General features: G+C 29.0%; 2 protein-coding genes across 2 annotated transcripts; both read right to left on the reverse strand.

The window, feature by feature from the left end:
- Positions 1–2,718: 2,718 nt before the first annotated feature.
- Positions 2,719–3,585, reverse strand: LOC145009478 (protein FAR1-RELATED SEQUENCE 5-like). The gene has a single exon (XM_078968167.1). It carries the CDS (start codon positions 3,583–3,585, stop codon positions 2,719–2,721), a length of 867 nt encoding a protein of 288 aa, XP_078824293.1.
- A 76-nt stretch (positions 3,586–3,661) lies between these two features.
- On the reverse strand, positions 3,662–4,762 carry LOC145009479 (protein FAR1-RELATED SEQUENCE 5-like). Its single transcript, XM_078968169.1, has 2 exons — positions 4,086–4,762; positions 3,662–4,007 (listed from the first exon to the last, which is right to left on the reverse strand). Exons 1-2 carry the CDS (start codon positions 4,760–4,762, stop codon positions 3,662–3,664), a joined length of 1,023 nt encoding a protein of 340 aa, XP_078824295.1.
- Between the last annotated feature and the right edge of the window lie 14,486 nt (positions 4,763–19,248).

The following is a 19,248-nucleotide window of genomic DNA, read 5'->3' on the forward strand; positions in this document are numbered from 1 at the left end:
CAATTTTGGGGAAAAAAACAAAACAAACACCGTGTTTGGGTGTGTGCGGTCATAAAAATCAGAAGTAACAAGGGGGGAGCTGAGACGAGGAGATAGGAGCAGATCAAAGTAGGAAACACAATTTGAGGTTATTTGGTTTAAAGAAATTGAGATGCAGAGGGCATATCGAGCGTACATGGGTTATCAATCCCACTGTGTTGTTGTGTAGTCAGGGGAACACAACTAAGAGGATGGTAGTCGCCGATGGCGGCGTCACTGGTCACCAAAGAGGGAAACGACGACGCAAGCGATGCCGCCCAACTGGAAATCGTCGGAAAAGGTGCGGGTTTTGGGTTCTCAATCTTCCTTCTTAACATAAAAGCTTCCTTTTTCTGATTTGTGGTTTCGATCCACCAGGTCAGTAACGACGACATGACCTGGATTGAAGAAATTGTAACAATTTTGGTGAAAGAGGACTACAGATGGTTGGGGAATGATTCAATAGTGAATCTTTCTGATTTTTTCCCTTGATTCTTGTTCTATTTACATCGATCTGGTATCAGTTGAAGTCTGTAATCGACAATTGAAATTTCAATGGCCACTTACCTTCATCGATTGAAGTCATCATGTATAAGTTGGGACAATTGATACAAAATTTTCTATCTGTGTGTCAATTCTCCTTTTGGAAAACATGGGCGCTTTCTCTATTTCAGTTAAGGAAAGTGAGAATTCTTTCAATTTATCATTATCAACATTCTTGTTGCAGGTAATCTTTCAGCCTCTTCATTTCCTTTTACCCTTTTTTATGATGCTAATACATTTTGGCATTGTGTAAGATTGGGTAGGATAGAGAAAGATAATAATTATATCACAATTATGGTGGAATTGGGAAGTGGATGAAACATTGTATCAAGGATGGAAACAAATTATTAAGGATCTTAGTGCCAAACGTATTAAAGTCATGATATATTGCAATCCTTCTCTAGCTCCAGTAAGTAATCATTTTCTTTATCAAAAAACACTTGTAAGGGCATTCATGTCTTTTGAAGATTTTAATTGATATATATTAGATGGATAGAAATCCAGATGCAAGGAGAAAGCTATTTTAAGAGGCAAAGAAGTTGGACATTTTAGTAAAAGACAAGTTTGTCGTTTTACCATGATTATTGTATTTTAAGGAATTATCATACAAAGATTTTTATTGCTAACATTTAGCTATTTTGTTGGTCTTAATGAATGGGTTCCATGTGGATATAAGTTTCTCCAGTAATTTACATATGAAGGTTACAATTTTCTCAAAACCTCATTGATTTTTTTGCAGGTCATCGTTATGGTAGATAATCTACTGTTCGGTTCAAGAGGAAGGGTAAAAAGGGAAAACAATCCTTACCAATGACCAATACGGGCAACAGAGGTAATTTGGGGACTACTATGAAACTTAAGGCAGGAAGGGTAAAAAGGGAAAACAGTCATCGTTGGGTTTAATGTTCATCACTCTTGTTTGGTAGATTTATAAGTTTGTTGTCATTAGTTGTAATTAGTTGTAACGATTTGGTAACTTTATATATGGTGCTGTCATATTTTTGGCATTTTTTGTTCCGGTTTGTAATATGTACATTCCCGACCATTAGTTGGGCTTTTTTTATTATAACAACATTCTTATTTCAAATCTCAAAAAGAATATGTTGATTAGTAGAAGCAGTCTACTGTTGCATTATACCTATTAACAACATTATACTTGAATCAATTTTCTTTTTAACAAAATAATACTTTCAACAATAGGATTGTACTTTCATTTTGTACACATAATAGCATTGTACTTTCATTTTTTACACATAATATCCGCGTACTTTCATTTTTTACACATAATACCCCCGTACTTCCCTTTTTTACACGTAATAACATCGTACTTTCAGTTTTTATACATAATACCCACTACTTTCATTTTTTACACATAATTGCATCGTAATTTCATTTTGTACACGTAATACCCCCATACTTTTGTTTTCTACACATAATAGCATCGTACTGTCATTTTTTACACATAATACCCCTCGTACTTCTGTGTTTTACAAATAATACCCCATACTTTCGTTCTCTACACATAATAGAAACGTACTTTCACTTTTGACACATAATACCCCTGTATTTTCATTTTTTTACACATAATAGCATCGTACTTTCATTTTTAGACATAATAACATCATACTTTCATTTTTTACACCTAATGCCCCCGTACTTCCTTTTTTTACACATAATAGCAGTAACCATTCAACATTTTCATTCCAGAACAGCAACGTACACGATTTATGTCCAAAACTGGAAAAAAGACAAGTACTTAAAACTAAAAAAAGGGACGCTTAACCTAAGCTAGAAAAATGAGTATAATTAACCAAAATCATAGCAACTACATATCCCATCAATGTTTCTCTTGCAACGATTCATCTACCTGATACATGAAAATATAAATAGATTATTATATAAATATAAGAACTGCAAAATCATGACAAAGTAAGTTACTACTATACGCACCTTTCTTTTAGAACAACTAGTAGCATAATGACCTAATCCTTGACAATAAGAGCATGTTCGTTTTTTGGCACTTCTAAAGAAGACTTGATTCTACTAGCAATTTTAGGACGCCCTTTCGTGTTGGTTGGAGCATGAGGATCCCAGAAAAATAATTGAGGCATCATATCGACTTGTGAAATTCTCACACAAGAACCTTGAGATACATTCTCAACTGGTAAAGGTTTTTTTCCATATTGCTTGATCTTGTAAGAGCTTTATCAATACGTTATTGACATTTTCTATTTCTGAAGGGGAGTCTTTTGCTTGTTCAATTACTTTATTAAAATTTGAACGAACACACCATAAAGTGTAAGCACTAACCCCATTTCCGTTATTCATTTCTTCGAGTCCGATACTACGCTTACCCACCTTGTACCTAGCATTAAGGGTCCACCTAGGTAAAATGTAGTGACTCGGAAGTGGGTTAACATGCCTTTTCTTCATCACATATAAGATATGTTTACATAAAATCCCACAAGCATCATACTTAGCACAAGAACATGTGACATGGATCTTATTTGACAAATAAAAGGTAACAATCCGCCAATATTTTTTGTCAATGTCCAATTGTCCAACTCGATACTTGATTTCTTCTGTACTTTTGCTTATAGTCTCATGCGTTAAATTGCTAGTAGCTTCCATCCATTCTTTTTTGAAAATCTCAAATACTTTTCTAGTATAACACTCACCTGCTTTTGCTTCAATTGGATGTATTGACGAAAGAACTGACCTCGAGTTCATAGTCTTGAAATCTTCATCTTCTTCGGCGGCCCTTCGTGAAGCGACTGCTTTGTCATATTGCACTAAAAAGTCATTCAACATGGTACTCGAGTTAACAAAATCATCAAAAAATGAATTAATACTCTCACTTCGTCCACTTGTTGACATACCGGCCAAGAAAATATCCTTTAAGAAGGCTTTAGCCCAATGTACTCGTTGGTTATACATATCAGCTATCCAACAATTGCTTTCAAGTTTATACTTATCACGTATAACTTCCCACCTAGTTTCAAATTCTTCAATTGTGTCACTCATTACCCATTCTTTATATGATTCTTGAAAATCACTATAATGAGCAACATATGGTCGAAGGTGCTCTAATTCATGTTTTTTATATGTCATGCACAAAAGCGATGTCGAGCGTTTGGAAACACTTTTTTATTGCGCTACCCATAGCTTTGTCTTGATCAGTAATAATAGCCTTTGGGTACTTGCTAAACATACATTTAAGGAAATGCTCAAACAACCATACAAAAGTTTCTTCCTTTTCGTTTTCTAGCAACGCTCCACCAAAAAGTACAGACTGCCCATGATGGTTCACCCCAGTAAATGGAGCAAAAGGCATCTTGAATTTATTTGTCATATAAGTTACATCAAAGACAACAACATCTCCAAATTTAGTAAAATCGCCTCTTGATCTTCCATCAGCCCAAAAAATATGTCTAGGACAACCATCACTGCAAAAATCCACAACATAATACTAATCATTATCCACTAATGCTTTATCTTGTAAATGTTTTATTAGTCCATAAAACTCCCTTCCTTTGTTGTGTTTTCGTTGCTCAGATAATGCATTAACACATAGTTTTGAAGTAACATCAACTTCATTTGAGGTTTTCATTGCATTAATAGCCTTTTTAATTTGAGAAGGTTTCAACCCTGCTTGATTAAGTTCCACCATGAGAGATTTACATTCCATTGTACGGTGGAACTTCGCATGAGACCGATGCTTCATCACTTTTGTTGGTGTCATGCTCAATTCGTGATTGGGTGTGTCATCAAACAAGTCCACAAACCATTTCCCATCTTTCTTTTTTGAAATTCGAAACATTGCTTTGCATCCGATTCTATCTTCTCTACGACGTTTTTTCTCATTTCCAATTGATGTATTACCATCCTCCCGTTTAAAACCTTCTTTGTCGCATACAAGTGTCTTTTGATAAGGTTCGTTTGTTCCCTTATTTTTGCATGTGGTATGAACACGTATACTAAATCCATGTACAAATGCATAATCATTATAAAAGTTATATGCATCATCAGTTGTATCGAAAACCTTTCCTAAAATACTTTCATTGTTCAGTTCATCTTCCTCACATTCAACATTTGCATCTTTTATTTCTTGAGTTTCATATGTTGCTTCTAACAAATCATTTGCATCAACATCTTCAGTTGTATGTGCTTCGATATTCCCATCTGCTTCGGTTTCAGACATCATTCACTATACATTACATCCAACAATAATCAAGAATTAGAAAATATAATTTACCAACTAAGATATTTACAAAATGATAGTTTGCTTATTAGAAAAAATAAATAACCAGCAACAATGACAAAATCAATAATTAATATAAAATAAAATAGCATAGTGAATAAAACGAAATAGAGGCCAAGTTCGGTAATTTATTGGCAATTTCAATTACAAATTGATAGCACATTAAGTAGGAAACAACATGAACGCATGCAAGCAAAGTTTATAATTCTTTTTTCATCATTCACCAACATTTAGAAAAAATAATTCAAGATGTATCATGAGATTTTACAAAAAAAAAAAGATTACCTTTTTTCAGAAATCAGTAAGCAACAGGTACCGAGTTGAATATGGTGTAGAAAATTTGAGCAGCAACAAATGAGAATGAACAACCAGTCAACAAAAATCGAGAACCATACAAAAATCGCTTTACAAATTCTACTAGCAGCAAAATTCGGTAATCAATGGGCAATTTCAATTACAAATTGATAGTGCAGTGAGTGGGAAACAATATGAACAGATGCCAATTTCTACCCTTTGTATGTTGTTGTGCGATTTCGAACATGCCAATTCCAATTGCAAATACGATGAATTTTTTTTTTCAATTAACCTACATGATCGATTTCTGGAAGTAAGAAATCCTCCAATACCGAAAATAGAGGAAACAATCAATTTTAGAATATTACGATGATGGAAAAGAAAAACAAGCATGTGTTGTAATTAGCCCAAAACGACACAGTTTAATTAGTTATGTACATAAGCTTAGGTAGGGCTATAATGTATATTCCTTTTTCATATATATATATATATATATATATATATATATATATATATATATATATATATATATATATATATATATATATATATTTATGCGAGACGGTCTAATATTGTGAGACCGTGAGACGCAATCCTAGCCACTCATTTAGTTAGATAAAACAAAAATATTTTTAAAATGAAAAATAATTGAAAGTTTTCAATTTTTTTCCAATATTATTTTCAGAATATATATTTTCCAAAAAAAATACTGAAAAAATAAAAAAATTAATTAAAAAAATACATTTTTTACGTATTCTAGTAGAATATTAGAATATTCTACATATCCGGCAAATTTAGTAGAGCATTCTAACATTTTAAATATCATATTAAAATATATACAGTGTAATATTCTATTAGAATATTTCACGTATTTAAGAAACCCTGTAATTTTTTTTAGTTAAATAAAGTTCCGAAAATAATAATTAAAAAAAGAATTTTTAAATTTTCTTTTTATTTTGCATTTTAAAATTATTTTTAGATTTGGTCTCACGGTCTTACAAAATTAGCACATATATATATATATATATATATATATATATATATATATATATATATATATATATATATATATATATATGGGTAAGTGAATATACCTAATAACCTTATGTATGCTTAGGTACCTAACCACATTATACTACATTGTTTTGCATTATATTTCCATTACAATCGTCTAAAATTCTAAAACTTCAACCATTAACTTGATTTACTTCCAAGATTTTCAGACATTCACCATTATATTCCTCCTACACCATTTGATTTGTAACAATAGTATATGAAGCCCACCAGGGGGTCTCCGATAGAAAGACGTCATTTGAATGAAGATAATGGTGAAAGTCCAAAGATTTTGGAAACAATCAAGTTATGAGGTTGAATTTAAAGAACTTTGGGTGATTACAATGCAAATACGATACAAAATTACATAGTATGATGTGGTTAGGTACCTAAGCTTATATAAGACAAAACTACAAAATTGGTCCCTGTGGTATTCAAAAAACTTTGGATAGGGTCCAAAAAGTTTTCAACTTGCATGGATGGTCCAAAATCAAGAATTTCCTTTGGTTTTAGTCATAAAAACTAGAAAAGACAATTATACCCTTATTTATTTGTTTTTACAATTTTTTTTACATATTTTAAACATTTTCAAAATAATAAAAAAGAAAATGGGTAAAACTTTTTATCACTCTCTCTCTCTCTCTCTCTCTCTCACACACACACACACACACACATCTACACACATAAGCAATTAAACCCAGAAGGCTAGAACATTCAGCAGCGTATCTCATCCTCCAATTTATCTTATGGACCACCCTTCCCTTTCTCTTCGTACCCCACAAACATATTTCACACAAAAACACTAGTTTATGGGTTTTTTTTCCATATTTGTGATTGTATACAAAGCCCAGTTTCAAATTTCAATTAGAAGCTCAAATTTCATACACATACACACTAGTTTCGTGCTTTATCGTTTGGGTTTCTCAACCAAGTTTTCACCGTATTTCAACGTCATAGAGGAGGCTGAGAAAGGGTCAATGGTGGTTGTATTGGGGTTATTGATGGAGAAATGGTGGAGATGGAGTTTCCATTCACAATCGTAGACCTTGTGAAGGATCAGTCGAAGGAATCTTGATTGATGGGTGGTTTTGAATTATCGATTTGGATGAAATCAATGCTTCAACCTCTACCAGATCGGAACGACATAACCACCAAGTTTTTTCGGGTTTATAAAGCTAAACCCAGATCTTTGATTATGTGTGTATGTAAGTGTGTGTTGAACCAAGTTGTAGCCACGCGGAACGAATCAATTCCTCGACAGTGAGATGCGATTCCATCGAGACTTAATTTCTAATGGCGTTAGGAAGAAGAATTGATCAAAATGTTGTATGTTCTTGACTTTTTACATGCTCATCTATTGAGTTTTTCTTGCATATGAAATGAAGAAGACGACACAGAGATGATAAAGAGAGCAAGAGGGAGTTAGGAGAGAGAGAGAGAGAAAGAGAGAGAGAGAGAGAGAGAGAGAGAGAGATGAGGCAGGGGAGAGGTATGAGGGTACGACTGCGGTGGGTGCGCCTGTTTTTTATTTTTATTTTTAATTAATAAATTATTAAAAGAAATATAAAAAAAATTAAAAGGTCAAAACCATCATTTCAGGTTATTCTAAGGACCAAAACCACAAACATTTCTTAATTTTTGGACCAAAACCACAGAAAACTCTTGATTTTGAACCTTCCATGCAAGTTTAAAACTTTTTGGACTCTATCCAAAGGTTTTGCAAACCACAATGACTAAATATTCAGTTTTGTCCTTATATAAGATTGTTAGGTATATTCATTTTAACGTGTATATATATATATATATTCAAAATTAATTTCTTTATAAAATATCATTTCTAGGTACTTCCCATTTAGGTTGAGCATTTGCTGCTCACCGAACACATACCTAATAGCAAATTCGCAACAACATTATATATATATATATATATATATATATATATATATATATATATATATATATATATATAATTTATTCAAAATTAATTTCTTTATAAAATATCATTTCTAGGTATTTAGGTTGAGCATTTGCTACTCACCGAACACATACCCAATAGCAAATTCGCAACATCGTTATATATATATATATATATATATATATATATATATATATATATATATATATATATATATATATATATAATTGAACCCTCCTCTCTCTCTCTCTCTCTATATATATATATATATATATATATATATATATATATATATAGAGAGAGAGAGAGAGAGAGAGAGAGAGATAGGAGGGTTCAATTGAGAAAAAAAAGGTTGAGAATGGAGGAATCATTCTCAACCACTCATTTATTTTTGCTGCAAAAGCCTCCGTCGTACCAGCAAAAATGGAAAATGAATAGACATGTATTTTCCAACAAAACATGTTTCCTTCAACTATGCTAATCATTACCTTAATATATACAAAAACATAGTTTTTTCGTTTTTTTTTTTTTTAATTTTTAAGAAGCTATTTTTATCGAAAAATGATTTTAAATATACCAAAATTTATGATTTTTTTATTCTCTACAAATAGACACCCATATTGATATAGTTTTAAGATAAAATAATTTTTTTTTTTTTATATTATCAGCTATTGTTATTCATAAGTGAATAAAAATGAATCAAGTTTTTACTACAGTACATTCGGTATTCAGTTAAGAATAAAAACTATTATTAATTTTTTTTTACAATTTAAGTATCATTCATATATGAATATAACATATAATAAACATAGTATATTTATATTTAAATATTAGACGATGCATTCACTTATTAATATTATATAGTATATTCACTTGTGAATATTAGATGGTATATTCACTTATGAATATTAGATATTATTTTCATATCTGAATATTACATAGTATTACATGGTATATTACATGTGAATATTACATAGTATATTCATTTGTGAATATTAGATGTTATATTCACTTATGTATATTACACAGTATATTCACATATGAATATTACACAATATATTCACATATGAATATTACACAGTATATTCACATATGAATATTACACGGTATTTTCACAAATATATATAATTTTTATATGTTATTCACATATGAATAACATATAGACTTGCATATTTTTTTTTTAGTTTTAATAATCATATACTGAGAAAACATATTCATATATAAATATAACGTGGTAATTTAGTTTATGCATTTTATCAAACAGTTGGAGTGCATATAATTTAACTTTTTTTAAAAATATTAAAAACATGATATTTTGACTATTTAAATCTTACAAAAGAGTAGATTGATAGAGAATTATATGAAATTTTTCAAAAAAAAACGATCTGATCTTTTTCTAACCTCAATTTTGAAGTTTTATTTGATAATCGATGTTGAATGAATGATATGAAGTGGATTTTTGTTGATTATCAATGATGTTGATCTAATAACGCTGGGAGTATAATTAATCATAGATGTTGAAGATCTGATAGTATTCAAGCACAATTGAAGGTTGAATTAAAAGAACCAAAAATGAATTTTTGTTGTTAACTGTTGAATCGTGTTGATTATTGACGAAGATCGATGATTGATTAGCACTAGATGATGTTGATTACGGTTTAATTGAAGAAATCTCGATGATTGTTGAAAGTTGGAGAAGAAATTTGGATGATGAACGATGAATGGGTTTGAACTGTAATCTAATTCTCTATAGATACGTATTTGAGATTGAAGGTTGTTATCATATTTACAAGTTTGCCATCGTGTCTTTTTATGCTTAGATAAAATGAGTGGCTGAGAATGATTCCTCTAATATCAACCTTTTTTATTTTTTCAATTGAACCCACCTCTCTCTCTCTCTCTCTCTCTCTATATATATATATATATATATATATATATATATATATATATATATATATATATATATATATAGGGTTAAATTTAAATGAGAATACAATTTAATGTGAGAACGTGAGAACAATACTTTATGTTACTATTCTACTATGAATTTAATATGTATAGTATTGTAGTAATTATAATATGAATATATTCAATTTTATATTGCTATTCTACTATAAATTTTATATATATATAGTAATTTAGTAAATTCTAATGTGAATGTTAAATATGTGATTGTTCTTATATTCAGTGATGAATAATGTCATAAAGTTGTACATACAAAATTTTAATGTGAATATTAATGTGTAATTGTTCGTATATTTGTTGATGAATAATGTCATATCGTTGTATATACAAAATTCATAGTAGAATAGTAACATAAAGTAGTGTTATCACGTTCTCACATTAAATATATATATATATATATATATATATATATATATATATATATATATATATATATATATATATATATATATATATATATGGTTACCTTTTTCCAAGGTATTAATAACAAGGTATTAATAAGAGAGAGAAAGTAAGAAATAAAAGCTAGAATTAAATTAGAAGCTGATGTGTCTTACAAAGGGCCTTGAGATATTGAAAGAATAACAATGATATGACCGGTCATGTCACTTTGCTAGAAGAAAAATTGTATTTGAGAGGGGGTGGATGAGTGGATGGCGTTACCAGCATGTGTCTAGTATTTATTAAATTGTTGGTTTCTGATTTTATACAAGTTACTCACGTGTGGCCCTCTCACAAGTCACAACCTTTCTTTTTCCATTTTTAATGTTACTGTTTTCTTTTGAATATGATGGTTTTTCTCCTTTTATTTATCTAGTTTTACGTTTCGATAGACTAATAATATTTCAATAGGGCAGCTATGACAAGAGTTTTAAAGAGGATGAAGAGTGACTTGTTTGATCATTGTATGGTTAATAGAATTATATCTTTTTTTCATGTGAATTTCAAATCAAAAATCAATATAATCGTATTTTTATATTACTTTTGCATTTGATTTTTATATTTTTTAATTAAAGCATAAATTAAATAACCACATATAAATTAAATATTACTTAATAATTAACTTTTTGATTTGTTCTCTGAGTAATTATATTTTTTACGAATTTATTAGAAGTGTTCATATATAGCAGGTCATAATATCATATATGAACATTTTCAACAAGTTCGTTACATAGATGTGTAAAAAAAATATTTAACCAAATACGAACAACGAAAAGTAAGAGTAAATTACACGAATGGTCACTGTAGTTTGGGGGATTTGTGCGTTTGATCCTTAATTTTTTTTTTAACTTGGATGATCCTATTATTTATTTTTGTTGTGCGTTTGATCTCTGTCTTACCTAAAAAGACTATAATGCTTATATTAATTTATTTTTTAATTAATTTTCTTATTTATGTATTTTTTATATATTTAAAAAAATTAATAAACTCTACATATTTGTACATCTTTACCCTAAACCTGAAATCACATTTGAAAATTTTTAGTCTGGCTCCCACCAGTTATCATCCTATATTTCATCTCCCTCAACTTCTATTTCCTTCCAATCTTCAGTGAAATTGACGTCTTCAATATCATTTCTTTTTGAAAAAATTACAAAAATGGTCCCTATGGTTTGCCAAAAGTCACAAAGTCAGTCCTCTTAATTTTTTTATGTAAATGATCCTTGTGGTTTGTAAAACTTGCAAAAATAACCCTTTTTACTAACACCATTAATATTCAGCCGTTAGGGACTGAATCTGAAAGAGCATTTTCGTCTTTTCAAGTATAAAAAGACTAAATTCGTTACATTTGGAAAACCACAAGGACCATTTTTGAAGTTTGCTTGAAAAATTAAATTTAGTTGCTAAAGGAAGGGGGACAAGGGTCGAACTCAAGACCTTACCTTACATTCCCAAAGCCTTAACCACTAGAGCTGAATGCTCACTTGGTTATTTCCTCCTAAAACCAATTTATATTATAACGAAAACGTTAATACATAAATAAAAAATAAATTAAAAAAAAATTTACATAATTTTTTTTAAATAAAACAAAAATGTATTTTATCCATATTATAAAAAAAATAGTTTTTACAAACAATTTGTATGTATTTTTATGTATTTATTTTACGTAAAATATATTTTTTATGTCTTTAAAAAATACGTTTTAGTATAAAAAATATGTTTTCGTAAAATATATTTTTTCATGTCTTTGAAATAAAAATAATTAACGCTACTCATGATATAAAAAAATGTTTAAATTCTTTTAAGTAGCTAATTCTAAAACCGTTGTTTCGGTTATATGTATTAGAAACAATATAACAACGCTTTTGTTATGTATCTAAACAAGTTATACGGTTTTTTTTTATGTCAAGAGTAGTAATAATTATCGTTATTTCAAAAAGATATATCACTATTTCTTTTCATCTTCATTTTAACCATACGATTTAGAACTTGCGATTAAGATGAAATACATATTTTAAATAAGATATATAATCGAATAGGTTTTTTATGTTTTTTTTAAATAAATATAACCGAAGAACGGTTTTCAGAAAATCGATTGGACCAATTTGGTTATATATCTTGTTTAAAATACGTATTTCATCTTATTTAAAATATGTATTTCATCTTTTTTAAATACATATAATCGAAAATCGGTTTTCTGAAAACCGTTTTTGGGTTATATGTATTTAAAAAAATATAAAAAAAAAACTATTCGGTTATATATCTTATTTAAAATACGCATTTCATCTTAATTGCAAGTTCTAAATCGTATGGTTAAAATGAAAATGAAAAGAAATAGTGACATATCTTTATGAAATAACGATAATCAATACTACTCTTGACATAAAAATAAAAAAATAAAAAAATAAAAAAAAAAAAAACGTGTACGAAAACATATGTTTTATAAGAAAACGTATTTTTTAAATACATACAAAAAATATTTTTTACGTAAAATAAATACATAAAAATACATAGAAATTGTTTGTAAGAAACTATTTTTTTTTATAATACACCTAAAATACTTTTTCGTTTTATTTGAAAAAAATTATGTAAAAAAATGTTTTTTTTATTTATGTATTAATGTTTTCGTTATAATATATATCGGTTTTAGGAGAATGTAACCATGTGAGCATTTAGCTCTAGTGGTTAATGCTTGGGAATGCAAAGGGGAGGTTGAGAGTTCGATTTTTCTCAACTTCTTTTAGCCAATTAATTTATTTTTCCAAACAAACTTCAAAAATGGTCCCTGTGGTTTTCTAAATGTCACGAATTCAGCCCTTTTATACTTGAAAAGACGAAAATGCCCTTTCAGATTCAGTCCCTAACGGCTGAACACTAACGGTGTTAGTAAAAAGGGTCATCTTTGCAAGTTTTACAAACCACAAGGATCATTTACATCAAAAAAAATTAGCAGGGACTGATTTTGTGACTTTTGGCAAACCACAGGGACCATTTTTGTAATTTTGTCTTTCTTTTTTCGGTCCTTCAACTCTTGCGAACAATACCACAACACATTGTCTCTTCGTTTTTAGTGTGTTGTGGTATTGGTTCGCCAAAAAGTTACCCAAACGTAAACAATCCGAAAAGTTAATTACTTAATATGTAACATTCTTATTGTTTAATAATGTATTATATTTCTAGGTTTTATTATTATTTTTAAATCAATAGCAAATCATTAAATGCAATAAAATATTTAAAAATTAAAACCTACAAAAATCAAAATATATTAGTTTAAAATATGACCACTTACTCATTGAATTTCATTTTTAGATATTGTGTGTTTTAGGGTTCGTAATATTTAATTCATATATTTTTAAGCATAATATATATTTAATTATATTGTATCTTTTATTTTATAATTTAAATTGTATATATAAAAATATAAGGGTGATAATGTAATATTTAATTAATATATTTTTAAGATATATATATATATATATATATATATATATATATATATATATATATATATATATATATATATATATATTCGGGCTCACCAACACACCGACATCGTTTATGGATCTCATGAATCGGACGTACAAGTCAATGTTGGACCACTTTGTGATAGTGTTTATTGATGATTTATTGGTCTATCTAAGACCAATGTCAAGTTTATGATAGTGTTTATTTATAACAAGTTCTCTAAATATGAATTCTGGTTAAATAGGTAAGTGATAATTCTGCATAAAAGTTGTGGTAAAAACCAACCAAAAAAACATTAAGACTTTTCCCAATTAGGCATATAAAACTTGAGACTTACATGGTATTTATCCTTAAAAATAAGGATAATGTCCCATATTTTTTTTTTCTATTAATCCAAACCCATTTTTGTTGAACAATACTCAACCATTCAAACATTTACCTAGTATAGTATAAATAAGTAATCCCATATTTGATTCCACTGAATTCGTTAAGAACATGCCCTTAAATGGTAGTAGGATATCAAAAGAATTAGAAAGTTATTTTGGTTATATGGCAAGTGATTACTATAGATGGCACCGACGATAGATATACCGGAGATCGTATTCCCCATCGCGACAGGTATTAAATCTGTCTACATCCAAATCCCCAATTAAACGGGATCTCCATCAGGTAATCAGAGTATTATCTTGTTAATTATCTAGTTCAACTTTTAAAATCATAAGGCTAAAACTCAAGCTTTCATTTCAATCTCAATATACAAAACTCGAGCTAAACCTATAATTGATCTAAGAGGCTCGGGCTCAATTCCATTTTGACTTGTTTATCAAACAATGCAATAATTATAATACTAACTAGAAAGGTTTCCCCCACATTGCGGGGGCTGGAAGGTATTTGTTTGAATTGTATGTTGCTAATCTCTTGAATTCTCCTATTTAACTTTGTTGTTTATAGGCCTAATAAGCGATGCATCGGAATCAAACCTAATACCTGGTTTGCTTTTTACCTATAATTTCTTTAAAAAACCTCCAACAATGTTGAAATTAGTTTAAATATAAAATGCAAGAAAGAGAATATAGTTAAATTGATATTTTTATCATAACAACTTATCAAAAAAGAAAACAAATGGTGAAATAAGCCGATAACTTCAAACATTTTTTAATAAGCAAGGGTCCAACTGCAAAAATTTTCTTAAGACTTTCCATTGGAAGTGTTTTTCCTCTTTCATAGTTGTGTCAGAAACAATTCAACCCAAACTGATAAATTAAGAAGAAACACAAAAAAACATAAAGGGAAAAGGCCAAGACACACAAATAATTAGGCATTTGTATAACTTCTATTTTAAAGAAACAAAATGTGCTATTTTTGTACCTATCGATTAGGCTGTCATGTGTGGAATCCACTTGTCACGGGAATTTTGGGTAATTTAATGGACCTATTGGACAAAAAATAAAACATGTCATGATAAAAAAAAAACTATAATGCACATATACACAAAAGTATGCTGCTATTTTGGAGTCTAACATTTTAAAATCAACATGTTTGTCAGTATGCTCTGTCAATGACAAAATCGATTCCCTGGAGCTGAAAAAGAAGCCAACAGGAGTTTCATTATCGAAAGAAGTAAAACTATAAAATATTTTATATCTTAATATAGAAAAAATAAGTGTATTCATAATGTGTTGTTCAAACCTGATGGTCCATTAGGAGAAGGTATTAAGATATTTTCCAGTTTAAGAATCTTTCCTTCAGCCAGAAACTCCAAGACCTGTCATGGATAATCCTCCCTAATAAATAAAGAACTTTTTGACACATGTAATACTCTTATTGACTTGGCCACATGTCATTTTCTGGTTATTTTCAATTAATATTTTTTCACATGACATTTTGTGGTTTTTTTCATTTTATTAATTTTCTTATAATATTTAAATGTAATAATTGCAATAAATGTAATAACAAATGCGTATCACTTTTTGTTGTGATTTTTTTTCAAATTATTAACTTTTTGGCCCCTGAGCTTTTATCTATGTAGCATAAAAATCTATCTTAGCACCTTGATATAAGCCTCCAACTTCTAGCACGTTGATGTAAGCCTCCAACTTTTAGATTATTATTAGTCAAAGAAGACTATCTCCGACTACAATAACTTATTGTAGGAACTTACTGGTAAAACAAAGGTAAACCAAGTCAACAAATGGGTAAGTGTAATCCTTTAAGAAGAAGATTTACATGTTAAATCAATTATTTGTTAAGAAAATAGTGGGTTGTTGTGATTGAATAATACGTCAAATAAGATGATTTTGTTAAAACGGTGAGAGATTGAATTAACTGAAGAATTATATACACAAATAAAGGTACTAAACTATTTAAATGTTTGTTCATAATGAAAATACTAAACAATATCATATAACTATCTAATATGAGTTTTTATATGTAAAATTAAGTCAAAATGGCATAACATAATCATGAAACTAACCATAAATGATTGTAAAAAAAACTTAGTGTAAAGTTTAGAGTGTTGCTTGTCTTACTAAAAGTTAAATATAATAAATAGCAATCTCAATATATCTAACATGAAAAATAAAATAAAAAATCTAAAATACCTCAAAATCATGTTTGCTTTCTGAGTACTTTATTCTGTATAGTAATTTGTTCTTTTTCATTTGCATTCTTTGATTTTTTTTCTCAGGTAGAAGATCTTCTTGTATATTGCTTAATTTATCCTACAATATAAAAAAAATGTATCATGATTCATGAGTAATATATGTTGTGTAAAAGGTGTCACTTTTTCTTCTTCACAATTCTGTTACCTTCTCTAATAATAAACTTTAATTTTCTATTTTCACTAAATGAATACCATCAGGAGTTGCTTTATGGAGCTAACATATTTATTGTATTTCCTTTCTGCTAGTATCAATGTCGTGTTGCCCTTTGATCTGCAACCAAAGTAGCAACTTGAGTTGAAATAGATCATATATGATGGACTCTAAATAAAATAAAACCTAGAAGATGTGGATATGTTGAAAAAGAATCACACATGAAACATTAATTATTATAAATGATTTTGTGCTATTCAGGGGGAAAATTTTGTTTTGTGCAGGTTTAGGGACAATATAAGCTGAAGGTAAATACGCATTTATGAAATTGAATAACAATGCTGCTAAAAGATAGTATGTATTGATTTTGGTTTTAATTAAAAGTTAACTATTATTAAATATAGGGCATGCCATTTATTACACATAAAACCAAAGTGCAGGGCTACAATGGACATGCAAACCAATGGCGAAAGAAAACCACATTACGACATCCCTGAGTTAGTGTTGTTATTTCTGAAAAACTAAAACTGAGGACATCTATAATAATTTTGCCTTTTTAGCAGTAGGAGGGGAAATATCTAACCAAAATGATGAAAATTAAAATAAACTCCAAAAAATACTTCTAAATATACAAATCAAACATTCTTCTAAATTAACCAATAAATCATTAATATCAGAACTAATTACCAAAAGCCATCTGAACTGTATTACATCAAGAGAACATTATCTGAATCAACAAAAACAAAACTTTGGATTGAGAGACATAGCTGGGGAAAACCACACAAGAAAACCTTGTATTTTTAATACCTTATGTGTTGACGATACCTGAAAAAAGAAACATGAAATCAATCAAATATAAAACATGATTCGTAAACAAAAATCGATTAAATCTTACTTATCAACCCTAAAACAAATGAAGTATAACCTTGATAATATCTTATGAAAAAGCAGGAAGCGGTTAAGTGTACGATTGGGAGGGCAAGACATCAGGGAAAACACAGACGCCATCATATACACCAGTGTCGATCCTTTTTATCAATGTATACCCAACCCAACCAGAAACCTAAAACCATTCTTGGCTTATCGTGCGTTGGTGATGATGAGACGGCTGCCAGACAGAGTTGCCGATGTCAATGTTGGAAGGTCAAATAAACGGACAAAAAAGTTCCGATTAGGTATTAGATAAAAAAGAAGTACAACAAAATTAAGCAACTAACATCAGAGAAAAAACCTACTTGTGTCAAAATGTCGCTAGAGTCGAGTTTAAAAAATAGATACATGAATTGATTGAGACACACAAATAAGATGGAAAAAAGTACCTGATAGCTTCGAAGGCTTTCCAGGGCAAGAACAGAATGAGAATGACGTAAGCAATCATTATTAAAGAAAACACATCAATGAAGATAACGAAACATTATAGAAGATAATAATTCTATCTTGTCTTTTGTAATTATGTAAGTGTCGGCAAGAATAATTTGTATTTGTCGTTTGTATTAAAATAGTGTCGGTAGGATGTAAGACCCTCCATAGTCTAGGGGTCTATATTGTAAATTATGTGTGCCGTATTGCAATCAAAAGATTGTAACAATAATTGTAACCGGCTCCTTCGAGTCTATAAATAGGGCCTTCGCTCATATGAAATAAACAAGTTAAGTTTGAGTGTTTAAGACTTGAGTTGATCTCAAAGTTCTTCATCTGTTAAAATAGTTTATCTATTTCTGAATAGCAGAGTTCTATCCAAACATATCCAAGATAATCACGTAACATAAATCATACAATCCATCGTTAATCCATCTCAACGCATCATTCGGGTATAATCTTATCATAATATTCATTTATTCGTAATGTTGCAAAATTTGGTATCAGAACTAAGTAACGTTCTTATTATTTTACATATTCAATCTATCGTCAATAAGAAAATGAACATATGCAACATCGTAAACATAATAACGAAAAATCATTGTTTTTAAATACTCATATTTAAAAAGTCATCACCAACAATTAAAATATTTATCATAAGAAGATTTAATATCATAAATATGTCTCAAGATATTTTCAATTGTTATATTACTTTTATTTCTCCATGATAGTATCATTTCGAGTTTTTCTAACTATTAATTCTACAAAATTTGAAATTTTTATTAAAATAATACTCGTTTTTAATAATAATCAAATTCATGCTTGAAATATATATTTATGTCTAACAAAATTTTGATGAATTATATTCCTAATAGAGATACTATTTTAAGAATACAGCAAATCCATGAATCTATAAGTAATTCTGAGCAAAATCTCAAGGATTCTTACGAACCTAATAATCAAGGTACGGTTTTAAACAATAACCATATTCATGATGTTACATATTTTATAAGAACTAGTATTAAAATTCGTTACAAGCAAATACATCATCTAAAAACAAAACTATTTGTATTTTAAAATAAAACATATAACTTTTAAATATTAATAAACATTCATTTGTA

The sequence above is a fragment of the Lactuca saligna genome, chromosome 8 (assembly GCF_052625555.1).
Source record: "Lactuca saligna cultivar CGN05327 chromosome 8, ASM5262555v1, whole genome shotgun sequence".
NCBI lineage: Eukaryota > Viridiplantae > Streptophyta > Magnoliopsida > Asterales > Asteraceae > Lactuca > Lactuca saligna.

Coding starts and splice junctions, on each gene's coding strand:
- LOC145009478 (XM_078968167.1), bottom strand. CDS start 3,585: ATGAGTGACACAATTGAAGAATTTGAAACTAGGTGGGAAGTTATACGT.
- LOC145009479 (XM_078968169.1), bottom strand. CDS start 4,762: ATGTCTGAAACCGAAGCAGATGGGAATATCGAAGCACATACAACTGAA. Junction 4,008..4,085: donor AAACACAACAAAGGAAGGGA/GTTTTATGGACT, acceptor GGATTTTTGCAG/TGATGGTTGTCCTAGACATA.